This window comes from Lissotriton helveticus, chromosome 6 (genome assembly GCF_964261635.1).
Source record: "Lissotriton helveticus chromosome 6, aLisHel1.1, whole genome shotgun sequence".
Lineage (NCBI taxonomy): Eukaryota > Metazoa > Chordata > Amphibia > Caudata > Salamandridae > Lissotriton > Lissotriton helveticus.
The window spans coordinates 1,466,446,957-1,466,461,408 of NC_136067.1; the positions used below are offsets into that span (position 1 = coordinate 1,466,446,957).

At 43.7% G+C, this 14,452-nt stretch overlaps 1 protein-coding gene across 1 annotated transcript in view; it reads right to left on the minus strand.

Annotated features, from left to right (window-relative positions):
* The window catches only part of LOC144761792 (MFS-type transporter SLC18B1-like), an 815,703-nt gene that overhangs the window by 538,689 nt on the left and 262,562 nt on the right, over positions 1–14,452 (minus strand). The window contains exon 6 of the mRNA XM_078647042.1: positions 1,623–1,779. Within this exon, the coding sequence (XP_078503168.1) occupies positions 1,623–1,779 (157 nt within the window). The remainder of the gene's footprint in view (positions 1–1,622; positions 1,780–14,452) is intronic.

Consider the following 14,452-nt stretch of genomic DNA (forward strand, 5'->3'; position numbering starts at 1 on the left):
AAATTGGAAGGCGGGGTTCGTTTCCCTCATTTCAAGCTCTATCACTCGGCCTTCCTCATTAAGCAATCCTTTTCTTTAGCTTTTGACTTTCATAACTCCCCGATTCCTAAATGGATTACCTTCGAAGGATCATTGTTATAAGGTTTTTCATTTCAACATACTGTTTTTATGTCTAACTGCTCGTTTTTATCTAAGCATACAGTTTTAAAATACTCACAAACTCTATTGCATGATATATTTGCTAAAGATTTATCTCCACTCCAATGTTTTTTGTCTTCTTCTGTCTGGTACAACAAATTCCTCAAATATAAGGGCAGATCTTTCTATTACAAATACTGGAAAGAAAAGGATATTGTCTTTGTACATCAGTTCTTTGCCAATAATGTCATTATTTCTTTTTCTGAACTGCAAGTTTTGTATAATCTACCCATGTCTTTTCTCAAGGAATATATGATTATTACTAATGCTATAACTTCATACTTATCAACCTTTCCTTCTTCTGATACTCTACCATCATTCTCTCCTTCCTCCCCCCTTTATCCTCTATTTTCCCTACAACAACCCAAGGCTGCCCTTGTCTATAAAATATTGTCTTCAAATGTTGTGGAACGGTCTAAGTCAGCTACTGAGCTTGCTTGGGAATCTGATTTGTCTGTATCTCTATCTGTTGATGAATGGAATTGTATATGGAGCACATTGTTTAAGACTTCTGTTGCAGCCCGCATTACTCAATCATTATATTTTATTTATCATAGATCCATTCTCACCCCTCTTAGTATTGCCAAGTTCTCACCTTCTTCTTCTACTCTATGTTGGTCATGTTCTTCACTCACTGGTACCCTCAAACTTCAACTTTATAAATGTCCCTCTGTTTTAGTTTTTTGAAACTCTGTTTGGGATATTTGCATGCGTATATTTCATTGTTCTGTTCCCTTATCACTCATGAATGTGTTTTTAGGATCTGCTTCAGTCGGTATTGATATTGCTCCTTCTAGTGTTAGATTACTAGATCTTTTTATTGCTATTGCGTTTAAAGTAATTTTATCTTGTTGGAAGGATAATTCTAAATTATCTGTTCTTACTTGGTGGAACTTTGTATGTGATGAACATAGCATTGCTATTGCTTCGTCCTCTAAAGTTAAATCTGATCTTCTTTGGCTCCCCTCCAACTATCTTTCATCACCCCCTTCTCTCTGATTGCTGAGCCTGTATATCCACTGTTTTTCTTCCTCACTTCTTCTTTCTTCTCCTTTCTTCTTTCCTTTTCTCTCTTTCTCCTCTCTTTTCTTACTCTCCTTCTATCTCTTTTATCTCTCTATCTTTTCATTTCTTCTTTTACTAATGAACCGTTATTCCATAGCTTTTTCTTTGCCTCACATGTGTATCTTGGTTCTACTGTACTATTGTATTACCTTGGTATTGAACTTTATTTAAACAAAAAATAAAAATTTCTTAAGCTGAAAAAAAAGAAAAACATCAATGCATAGAAATCACAAACATTTTGTCATGGGTTTCTTTCACTTATTTTTGAGTGTCAAAGTATAGCTGGGTAAGAGTTAATCATGTGGAGTCCACCAACACCTTCCACTTTCAAACAGAAACAACGAAATATGGTTTCTTACCATATCTGGGTAAGATGTACATGTTCAGTGGCAACATGAGAAGCAGAACAGATCCTACAGCAATGAAGGGAACCTCATATCCAAAAGTCTGGTACAAAAATCCGCCGATGGGAGGGCCCAAGACAAGTCCCAGTCCAGTAAAAATTTCCAGTGTTCCCTGAAAGGCGAAACAAATACACATTCATTTTTGTTGAAACACTTAAATTAACTGTGTACATCATTGAAAGTAGATATTGATCAGCACAGAAGTCAAAAGGTGAATATATGTTTCAGTTGAGCACAATGAATAATTTCATTTAAATACTCCGTCAACAAGTAAAACAGTCATAAAATATGTACAATACTCGGCCTGGTACTGATTTACAATTCATACAATGAAAATAATAAAATCATGTCAATATAATAATTATATTGAAAATGTGCCACTAATAGGCCATGCCCACGCTAGGAATATATGGCCAGATGTACAAAGAACAGAGCCAGTAAATGTTGTCACAAATTGTGAACCGCCTTTTACTGAATCTACTCTGTTTTTGCAAACCAACCTATGTTCTAATAGGTTTGTTCACAAACACCTGATTCATAGTGGGTCCAAATCGACCGTACTCATGAATATTAACCCCTTGAGTGCTGCCGTCGGCCAACGGTCGTCGCAAGCACTACCTTGGTAGTGCTGCGCATGTCCGTTGGCCGACGCGGCCGCACCCGTTTCTTCGAACGTTCAGCACTGGCGTAGAACGTTCGAAGCAACAAACGGGTTAATGCCGTAGGTTGAAAATTGCTACCCACTATGAATCGCTGCCTGCTGGGTAGGCCCACCATGTTTTTGACTGCTTTTAAATAAAGCAAGCATTTGTGTTTTTCCTTAAAGAAAAATTAGATGCATAAAAAACATGCAATGTTTAACATTTTTTAACGCTAGGCAGTGGTTACCACCGCCTATTTTAATAAATGTTTTTCTTAACATTCACAAAAGGGAAGGAGTACCTTGGGGACCCCTTCTCGCTTAAGAATGTCTCATCACTACATTTCTGTAGTCAGTAAAATATTAAAGTTTTGCGACCAGAATTTGGTCGCAAAACATGAATATATACCACTCCAAATACCACTCGAGATGTGGAATGACACCCCACACACCTCCGAAATACTGATTCGGACTTTGGTTGCAAATTCAAATTGCATTTTGTGGTCTGTACATCAAACAGTCCTTTTTTGGGTTGCAAACGGACAACTGAAAAAAGTATTAGTACATTTGGACGCTAAAAACTGTAAAAAAACACACCGCAACTAATATCTGTTTAACATGTTTTCTTGTTTATTCTGCAAGGTCTATTTAACAGACCCCTGAATACTGTATGACCACTCTTTAGTAGACACTATCATTGGAAGAATGCCCAATCTAAATTTAAAATAAAGTGCTCTTGTGCTAAATGAATTAATATAGTCCAAAAAATCCTAGAACTAAGGATCACATTTAAATACTAGAATACTATTAGTTAGGCTCCCACCATTCACTAATCAAATATATACAAGAAAGGGCTTTCCAATACCTAGCCTTTATAATTTTCAAGCTATTTGTGGGAGTCTTTGTTAGAAAAACTTTATTCGGTGTGTGTAAGACAACCATAAAAGTATACCTAAATAACATGTTGATTACATTACACATGAATGTTCGTCACGTGCCACTTCCTTCTTGAGAGCCCGGAGTGCCCTGTGCTTACCCTCGAGGAAAGGTCGTGCTTCCTGGGAGAACATTCAGCTCCTGTCCTTGGGAGGAAGGACAGACCGGGGACGGGGAACGCGATGGGCGGGAAGAGATCGGTCACGGTAAGGACTGAAGGGGAGGCAGGTAAAAAGAGAGACCAGCGACAGGGAGACCACGAAAGGAAGGAGGCAGAGAGGGGTGGGGGTCTGTTGCAAGAAGGAGATTCCACAAAAGTAGAAGTATTTCCAGAAAAGGTAAGTTTATTTCAAAATACGGAGCCCCACGCGATGCACAATGACAACTCACTGCCACAGGGTCGTGTGAGGGGCAGCCAGCGCACAGCTGTGAGAAATGGTGGATCGATGGGCAAAATTGAGGAGAGGGAGCTTGATGTGTACAGGGTGCTCAAGGGCTCGATAGATGGGACCTAAGCAGAAAAGGCAGCAGGCAAGGCAGAAATAGAAAGGAGCTGCCAGGGGAAAGAGCGAGGGGGTGGGCGACAGACAGGTACAGTTATGATGTACCCGGAAGGGGAATAGACAGCACCGGAGGTGGGGGAGAGCACCGCCTGCACAAGAGTAGAAAAGGCTCGGTGTGGAGACTGATGGGGAAACAGGCACGGGACAGACATGGAAAGAGAATGAGGGCCAGCGGCAGGGAGGGAGCACACGGGGTGGGGATAGGTAGAGACGGTTGGAATGATGGCAGGGCAGATAGGCGGTATACCAGTTGTCCTGAAGCGAGAGAGGGCAGCGGAGACGAAGTGAGGAAGGGAAGAGGGACAGTTGCGAGGACAGTCTGGAGGTGGAGGGGGAAGGACTGATGGGTGCAGGAGTCAGGATAGACAGGTGCCAGACGGGAGTGAAGAGGACGGACAGTGATCCCAGGAGAGACAAAAACAATGGAGGGTGCCTAGAAAGGGGCACAGGGAGGGAGGTAGGGCGGGAAGAAAGGCAGACGAAGGATAGGGTGAAAAGGGGGCAACACACAGAGTGGGGATAGTCAGGTTGAGGGAGAGAGAAGGAGGGTGCTCCCTCGAGCTAATAGACACCAATCGGCCATGGGCGGAGCAATGCGCCCGCCTTTGGCCAATTGCGTGCAGTCTTTAATAAAAAGGCGCACGCAAAGGCCAATCAGGTAGCAGAAATGGAAATGCACATTCACGAGCGTGTGCAATTCCTAGGTCACCTACCAAACCCCGTTTTTCCCTTACAAAATGTCTCGCGCAGTGCGGAAGAATGACGTTACAACGCAGGCTATTACAACGCCTGCCTTTACAATGCGTTTTTTACATCGCAATCCATTACAACGCATAGTGCTTTTGGGTGTTGGATAGTGAATAGTTTAATTTACTATTCCAACTCCAGTCCCCGTGGACACTAGGGAAGGTTATTGGATAGTACATTAACCTATTCCCTATCCTAGAGCGCCCCCAGCGCAATGCGTTGTAATGGTTTGCGTTGTAATGACCGCGTTGTAATGGTAGTGCGTTGTAAAAGTTTTGTTGCAAAGGTTGTTTACCGTGCAGTGCATCACTAGGCGCGAGACCTAAAAATGAATGTGCCCTCATGTAATGCAACTGGTGCTATGTAAAGGGCTCTGATACCCGATTCGGGTCAAGTTCGCGCTATATAAAACTCTGTAAAATAAAAAAATTAAATAAATAGTAACTTCTGAAACTAGAATAAAAACCACAAAACAATATAAAGTGCACAGTGCTTTGCTTGCTCTGACCATCACTTGGGCAAGGGTTCGAATCTTAGGGACAAGTTTTCATATAAGGGAAGGCAACTAAATGGTGAGCAATTCCCAATCTAAAACTAACTAGTACAAAACAGTGCATGAGATTAGGAATGTAGGTTAAATAATCTTGACAGCTCTCCGTTAAAGTAAGTGTTGGATAAAAAATTACAGTTGATTTCCTTCTCTCACAATCCAATCGGACTTTCCTTTTATGGGTTATGAAAGTTTCTTTGATAGACAGCTTGGTAAGTGATGTTACCGATAAGGGGTAAGTCCGGACAGGAATCTTAAATATTTTACTGTACAAAGAATTAATACAACTTAACCACCAGTATATTGTACAGGGACAAACAGTCTAAAATAATTGACTTGGTAAAACTGGTTTCGTCTTTGGGCCATATGGAACGCCAAAGCAACAAAAGGCAGCTATGTCTGTGAGATACCCTATTTCTCTGTGAATGATCTCGGAAGAGGCCAAGGTAGGCGAAATGAGTAGGTGTTTGAGGAACCCATTTTCCGCCATCTGGAGCGCTTTACTATAATGGTGGCTCCACACACAAGCCCTATATGTTGCAATGATGGAGCAAGGATTCGCACGTAAAGCGACTTGCTTGTATCAAGAACCTCAAATAATGTTAATAAAATATAATCAACCTGTTCGTGTTACTAATACTGCACATTTTACATTACACGGGGTGTCCCAGTGACGCTTGCTTATGTGTTTACTCATCTTAATACGCTTGCCACTAAAATGGCTGCTGCTACGCGGGAATTTCTTCTGCGCATGCGTCGGTCATACCCATGTGATGTGACGTACTCGCAGTTCTGGTGGGAACCCTTTGCGCTTGCGCATTAGCGATAAGATGGCTGCTTTATGTTCTCACATGCAGAAGCTTGCACTGCAGCTTTTGCTATACTGTTTGTCTGCACTAATCCTAAATGCTATAGATAATATAAAGTAATGGGAATTATATAGGGATTCCTGATATACAGTGTAATCATTTAATTCTGTGTTCTAAATTGTTTTCCTTTACTTTTCATGTATCAAATCTTTTGGGCCTGGTAGGGGCTTACTACTCCATCTTAGAAGTCCCTACTGCGCATGTCACCCTGGCAGAGGGAAGAAAACCTTGTACCAGTGGAGCCCAGCCAGCTGGCAGCCACAGCCAAGATGCTCCTGGGAACCGACCTGTGACCCAGCAAGACGAAGCTGAACTGTACTACATTTGAAACAATTGTATATGAATATTGTATTGAGCATTGTTAGGTGAAAAGCACATGTCATGGGAACCCCAAATTCAATGGGAGGTCCCAAAAATGTAAATTGTAGGCTTGAGAAAGTCAAATCCTAGTTGCCGTGATGACCTGTCCTTCCTTTGGACCAATCGAAATTGGGGATTCGTACACTTGCAACATTTGGGGGGTGGTACACTGACCCGAAAACAGTATAACTAGCCTAGGTTTAGCTAGAGAAATTGTCCGACTTGTCCGAATAGCTGACCTGTCACTGACCCAACGCACTCAATAGCTGATCCAGAAAAAGAGGTGCTGCGGAGCACTCTGTCCGACTGACTCACAGACCCTTTCGGGGTTTTGAGAACCTTAAGTGCTGGCGGAGCACGTTGCTGGGGAATTCGATAACCCAATCAGGGTTTTGACTGAGAGCTGCAGAGAGGGTGTAGGGCAGGCGTTGCAACTGAACTGCGGGTGCTGGTCTTTCCTTGGTGGTCCTGTTCCGATCCTAATCTGTTTTCCTGTCCTGGGTGTCCATTCTGCACCTGCTGGCCTACTGGCGACTGTCCTTCCTTGGGGTTTCTCCTGTCCTTAACTGACCCGTGGCCAGGGTTGGTCTCCACACCGTTCTAGGTAAATATAAATCTGAGGGAACCCATTACGCATTCTCCATTTCCTTGCTTTTAATAAAATCGTACTTTCACATTGTTCTTTGTATTACCTTCCCTGTGCTGACCAATGATAAAGTCCTACATTTTAGTTGTTATACTAGCATGTTCCATTCTTTCCCCATCCTATAAGTACATTCCTATATACTGTTCATGAAATATAGATGTTCCTTTTCTTTACCCATCCTTTAGTTGATTTAAGTGATTATAAAGAATTATCAGCGTGTTTCACATTTTACCTTCCCTATAGCTACATGTTATCTCCAAATCTTCTTTAGTACAAAATTAAGTTCATTAGCTTTACCCACCTTTGAGGGGTATTCAACTGTGACATTCTAGCATGTTCCTTATCTTTCCCGCCCTTTAGACACACCATACCAAGTCTAATTTCTGAAATGTTTCCTAGCATGTTCCCTGTTCTTACCTTCCCGCTAGAGTTCTAAATGGTTGGCCTAATCTATTACTTGCATAGCTAATCGATATTCATGCTCCTGGTTATTGATAGTTTAATTGCTGTAAATCTTTTACTTTCTGACTTTGAAGAAGATTAGATAAAGACTTTGAAAACTTCCTGTGTCTCTGGGTATTATATGAGTGCAAAAATAGTAAATGGTATTTGTATTTTTGGTGTCTGCCTTTCTTTTACAGCTAGCTCCCTGATCCATTGTGATCATAGGTACCCGTAACGTGGATTGGTAAGTCGGGTACATTGGAAATAATAGGAATGAACTGGGTTACTGGTAGTAGAGTGTAAGGTTACCCGATTAATAAATATGGTGTATTGAAAATATATGGGCCCAAGTGTGCGTAAATGGTAAAATTGTTAGTCGGGTGACCTGCGCGCTCTATCAGTAATTTTCTGGTAGCAGAGGAAATGGTTAGGGACTAGTTAAAGGTAGGTAGGACTAGTTAAGATAGGTAGATAGGTAAATTGCTGCTAACTGTGAAAATGTTATTGCTGCTAAAAGTATCGATCAATCAAATGAAAAATTGATGTTATATTGCTTGAAAAATTATGAAATGTTTTAAATAGTTTTTCTTACTGTTATATTGATATATGTACTAATACACTCGTTAGTGATTGTTACATGTTTGTCTGGAATCCCCGGGGGCAGAATAGCGGGTGGTGAGGAGAATCCACCTCGCAGTGAGGTCAGTTGCTCGAGGAAAATTGGTGCAGGTTAGGCAGAACTGGAAGCACTAATTAGGTTTTTCTGTATAAATGTATGAATAAATTATAGCAAAGAGTTCGCTGGCAAAACTTCTATTGTGATATCACCTAGTAAGGGTCACACGGAAGGAGTAGTAGGTTCGTCTGAGCTTGTGTGATAGCAAAGGGGTTCACTGGTGAAACTTTTGGCTTAGTATATATCCCTGAGTGGATGAGTCGAAGGAGTAGCAGGTTCTCTAATGCTAGTGTGAAGAGTAGGCAGAAAGGTTCTACTCGCAGTATTTGAAAAGTAAACGGAAGAGATTTACTTGCAGTGAAACAAATCTTTCCTTTCTAGACACTCGAGTACAATGGCGAATGTGTTTGCGTTGTAAATTAAATAGAGCACTTGCACTTTAAAAGGTAGAAATTGAGTTTTCCTTACCTTGTGAAGGAGGGAGTCAGTTGCGGAGCTGCGCTGACGCCACTCAGTGCCGCGCTGGTATTGGTCGAAACAGCGGGCGTGTAGCTGAGACAGAATTGTAAAGGAGGGGTGAGCACAGGAGTGTGAGAACTCGTTTACGAGAAACGCCGCGCACCCATTGGTTGAGACTGTTTGAAATCGAGCAATTGATTGGTTGCAGGAAAATAAAAGACGCATTTGTATTGGAAGTGATTTTGTAAACAAAGTCATTTGCGGAAAAGTATATGTGGTATTCAACTAACCCAGAGACTAGACCTGATCCAAGATACCTAGGGTTTGCAAAGGATAAGTGGAAAAGCCATAGATATAGCATTATGTACGGAAACAAGAGAAAGATGACCTTAGTAGACAAAGTAAAGAATTACTTCAAGAAAGACAAACCCATCAAAACTAGAGAAGGAGTTATCATTCCACCACCTAATACTCCCGCATCATTTATGATGTTTGACAGAGGCTACCATGCTTGCGTATGGTTGAAAAATTGGGTGGAATATACTAAAGATGACGGAATTTTGGCTTTCCCGTTAGATGGTACCTTTAACAGTAGGATTCTGTTCAATCTGAGAACCCGAATGAATGAATTACATCCCAGACCCAGACTAACGCAATATGAGGCCTTGGAGGAATGGGAGATAGAGGCTTTTGTGCGAGACAAACCCAGAGTGGACAAAGGGTTAACAAAATGGTATCCGAAAGTAAATAAAGAGACCCGAGAGAAACGAATGAGAGAATGGAGACAGAATATGATGGTAGAAGGACTGTACCCTGTAATAACAGTAGAAGAGCCCATGGGAGGGAAAAGGACAGAGAAAACAAAGCATTTGATGACCAGTGGGGATTCAGATGATGGTTATCTGAGGAATTGTTAATGAAGAATCCACCTCCTTATAATGAGTGATCAAGACCCGTAAGTGCGAGAGACACCTGTCTAAGACCTCCTTATCAGGAAGAGTCGAGACCCTTAAGTACGGGAAATCCATTCTTGAAACCTAATTATGGTGAAGGACCAAGTTTGACACAACCGACTGTCCCGAATTATACTCCCACCCTAACTCCGCAAATAGTGCAAGAAACAACCATGGAAAAAGTACTGCAGGATAGAGAAAGAGAAGCTATAATTAAACAAAGAACAGAATTAATTCAGAAGATTTCCCAACTGAATAAAAGTCCTGAAGCTTTGACAATCCCAGTAACTATTGGACCAGTTGTTCCTTTGTACGGGGATAAGCAGAATAGCCCGAAAACTCCAATTATTACCCCATCTGTAGTACAGCCGAGAAAAGAGCCTTTAATTGTAGATGATCAGGCAAGTGAATGTGAATCTGTGATTTCCTTGATGGATTTGCCGATATGGGAACCAGAAGGGGGTTCACAGAGGAAGAACACTCCTTTCACTCCGAGAGAAGTACAGATTGAGTCATCTACGGGTACTAGAAGTGCCACGGTAGTGACTCCTGAAGAAATTGAAAAGTGGAGTCGAGAATTAGAAAAACAAAATCCTCAGCCTAAACCACTAGATATTTACAAACTGAGAATAGAATTGGAAGAACTGATGGCTGGAAATGTGGGTTTGGACAGACTGAACACCTTTACTGAAGAAGAATTGCTGTTTATTTGCAAAAGTATCACCCGTAATACCCGAGTGTTCCATGAGAAATTAATGGACACTGCGGCTAGTATGGGAATAGATATTGGAAAATCTAAAGTGTTGCAAAAACCCTACAGACAAGAATTCTCAGACAAAGATTTGGAAAACATGAACGTGTAAGGGAAAAAAGTATAGATCAGAGAATTGTTAAACCTGTTACAAAAATGGGGATAATTAGAAAAATGGAAAGCCAGGTGGGCAAAGAAAAAAGAGGAAATTAGATCCAAACAGATGGCTTCTGAGTATGTCTTGAAAGAAGCAGACAAGGCAGAAAAAATATATCCTATGCAAGAAGTGTCAGGTGGAGGATATGTACATGTTCCATGGTCCCGACAGGATATTGTGTCCTTTACAAATGACTTCCCAAAATTACGAGAAAAACCTGTAGATTGGTACAGACAGGTCGAGAGATTTGTGAAAGTGCAGAAATGTCTCCTGAAAGATCTAGATGGGTTCTTTGACATCGTAGTTCCTGTAGATTTATGGACAGAATGTAAAATTGCTGTTGATTGGCCGAATGATGAGTACCCGAGGGACCCAAAAACAGGGGCTCCTTCAGCAGATGTAATGAAAAAATACAATCAGGTAATATTGCATCTAAAAGGAAAAGTGCCTGCAAAGGAAACTGATTGGACCTGAATAGATAGAACTACCCAGAATCGAGATGAAACTGTACACTCTTATTACGAGCGACTGTTACAGGTGTTCAAGATATACAGTGGTCTGGACAGCATCGAGATGAAAGATATGACCCACTTCATTTATCGATTTGTGTTGGGGTTAAGACCAGAGATTTCACAATGGATTAAAGATAATAAAATCTTCTGGCAAGCAAAACCAATAGATGAAGTCCTGAAGTATGCAAAATATTGCGAGGATGAGCTGGCAGATTAACGAAAAGAGTTAAAAGAAAAAGTCATGTGGGCACAGGTAAAATTAGCAGAGCAGCAGTTGAGTAAAATGACTAGTACTCCGAATCAAGGCCCCGGGGGTGGGGGAAAACCTAGAGCAAAAATGAGCCGAGAGGAAGCGAAGAAGAAGTTCCCCTGTCACGGGTGCGGTAAGATAGGGCACTGGAGAGACGAGTGTAAGGCTGTGCAGAATGGTAACATGCAAATTAATTATTTAAATCTGCAGACGCAGAATGAAACTCCAAGGAAGACTCAGCAGCAGGTAAAACAGAATCAGTTGCCTCGTGCACCTAGACCAAATTATAGGAGCAAAGCACAACAGGGTGAAGACACAGAAGTTTGTGAAGGAAGGGAGGATAGAAATGCAGCAACTTCACAATTTCTGTTAAATGAAACATTTCTCTGTGATGACACCTACTGACGGTGCCTGAGGGGGGAGGACGAGGAGTGCGTGCTTGGCGCTTCCTTGCCGGTGGACCAGTCAGGGCCATACATTGAAGGAAGACAACTGGCTGCTCCTGAGGCGAAAAGCCGGGAGACAGCTCCATGTTTTTAAAATTGCTTTTCTGAAAGATTGTTTGTTCCTCTTTTAACCAATTGCACTCACCTTAAAACCGCTGACCTGACAAGCGGACCCCCGGTGATATCGGCGTGCAAAACGCCAGCGCCTCGAGAAATCGACAGGCCACGCCCCCCTCGGAGGCCACGCCCACCGCCCGCAGTACTTAAGGGACGCTGATCACAAGCGCGCCCATCTGACAACTGGCTGCTCCTGAGGCGAAAAGCCGGGAGACAGCTCCATGTTTTTAAAATTGCTTTTCTGAAAGATTGTTTGTTCTTCTTTTAACCAATTGCACTCACCTTAAAACCGCTGACCTGACAAGCGGACCCCCGGTGATATCGGCGTGCAAAACGCCAGCGCCTCGAGAAATCGACAGGCCACGCCCCCCTCGGAGGCCACGCCCACCGCCCGCAGTACTTAAGGGACGCTGATCACAAGCGCGCCCATCTGACAACTGGCTGCTCCTGAGGCGAAAAGCCGGGAGACAGCTCCATGTTTTTAAAATTGCTTTTCTGAAAGATTGTTTGTTCTTCTTTTAACCAATTGCACTCACCTTAAAACCGCTGACCTGACAAGCGGACCCCCGGTGATATCGGCGTGCAAAACGCCAGCGCCTCGAGAAATCGACAGGCCACGCCCCCCTCGGAGGCCACGCCCACCGCCCGCAGTACTTAAGGGACGCTGATCACAAGCGCGCCCATCTGACAACTGGCTGCTCCTGAGGCGAAAAGCCGGGAGACAGCTCCATGTTTTTAAAATTGCTTTTCTGAAAGATTGTTTGTTCTTCTTTTAACCAATTGCACTCACCTTAAAACCGCTGACCTGACAAGCGGACCCCCGGTGATATCGGCGTGCAAAACGCCAGCGCCTCGAGAAATCGACAGGCCACGCCCCCCTCGGAGGCCACGCCCACCGCCCGCAGTACTTAAGGGACGCTGATCACAAGCGCGCCCATCTGACAACTGGCTGCTCCTGAGGCGAAAAGCCGGGAGACAGCTCCATGTTTTTAAAATTGCTTTTCTGAAAGATTGTTTGTTCTTCTTTTAACCAATTGCACTCACCTTAAAACCGCTGACCTGACAAGCGGACCCCCGGTGATATCGGCGTGCAAAACGCCAGCGCCTCGAGAAATCGACAGGCCACGCCCCCCTCGGAGGCCACGCCCATCGCCCCCTACTTACCTTTCCATAAGTATGTGCCTCCCCAGGAAGCGCAGCGGACGAGCGCAGCGGGCGCGACGATTGCGCGCCGAAGGCGCGCTTAAGGCAAGCTCGTCTGCGCTCGTCCGCGACCGTCCGGGGCCAGGGGCATGTCATTCTGCTCGCCCTACCAGCTATTCCTCCTCTCAATTACGTTGTCTTCAGGGCCCCTGGTCACTACCTGCCTCTACTTGCTCACGCATTAAGGCTCTTGGCCTATTTCCACCTGCCCCTCCTGCCATTCCTTTCCCCCAACCTGCCCCCTCTCCTCCTCCCAGAGGTAGCGCCACTCCTGCTACCCCTAGAGCCCTTACGGCCCTTTATATAAACACTAGGTCTGCAGTAGCTCACGCTCATGAGCTTTCGGTTCTACTGGATCTTCATGCCCCTGACTTGCTTTTCCTAACGGAAACTTGGTTCTGCGAGGACTCCCTCCCCGTCCTCTTAGCTACTCTTCCATCGCCATATTACGCTATCCGTGCTGATCGCTTAAATGGCAGACCTGGGGGCGGGGTGGCAGTCATTGCCCGAACCGACCTCCCCTTCATAACCTTATCCTTACCTGACATTGCCACTACGGAGTATCTAGCCATCCGCACTACCTCCATCACGCCCCCCCTTACTTGTATACTTATTTATCGTCCCCCTCAATCCGCGTCATTATTCCTTCCGGACTTCCTTGAAGTTCTGGCTACCACTACAGTCAATAATTCCTCCATTTTGCTTCTGGGTGATTTTAATTTTTGGCCCTCTGATCCAGCGGAATGTTCATCCTCCAAAGAATTCTCAGACACACTCCATTCTCTCAATTTCATTTCTCATATTCATTCCCCCACCCACATCAAGGGTCATATCCTTGACCAGATTTGGTCCCTAAATTGCCCAGTAGAGTCCCCCTTTGTCTTGCCCTGTACTTGGTCTGACCATCATCTTATCTCTTTCTCGCTCTTTATCCACCCTCAGGTCAAGCCCCCACTCCCGAAAAACATCTGGGTGCGTGCATGGGGCCGAGTAGACCCGGAGAGTCTAGCTTCCTTACTCACCGCTTCCCTACCCTCCCTGAATAATCTGCCCATTCATTCTCAGGTCAAGGCCATTAATCTTTGGCTCTCGGCAGGCTGTGACTCGGTTGCCCCTCTGAAACGAGTCTCAACCAAACGAGAGAAGGATGCCAATCAGTGGTTCAATCAAGATCTAAAAACCACTAAATTAGCAGTTCGCCGGGCGGAGCGAGCTTGGAGGAAGAACTATTGCCCCTTTTTGCGACTAGAGTTTATTAACATCTTGACTCTCTACAAAAAAAACATCTTGGAGGCAAAAACCGTCTATTTTTCCTCCAAAATACTCGCAGCGGAAAACAAATCGAAGGAAATCTTTTCGATTATCCACAACTTGGCGTTCTCAGACAGAACCTCGCTTAAACCCACTCCCTCCCAGGATCTTTGTCACTCCCTCAATCATTTCTTTATTCAAAAAATTGCCACTATTAAATCCAACATTCCCCCTCCTCCCCTCTCTTTTGTGGAC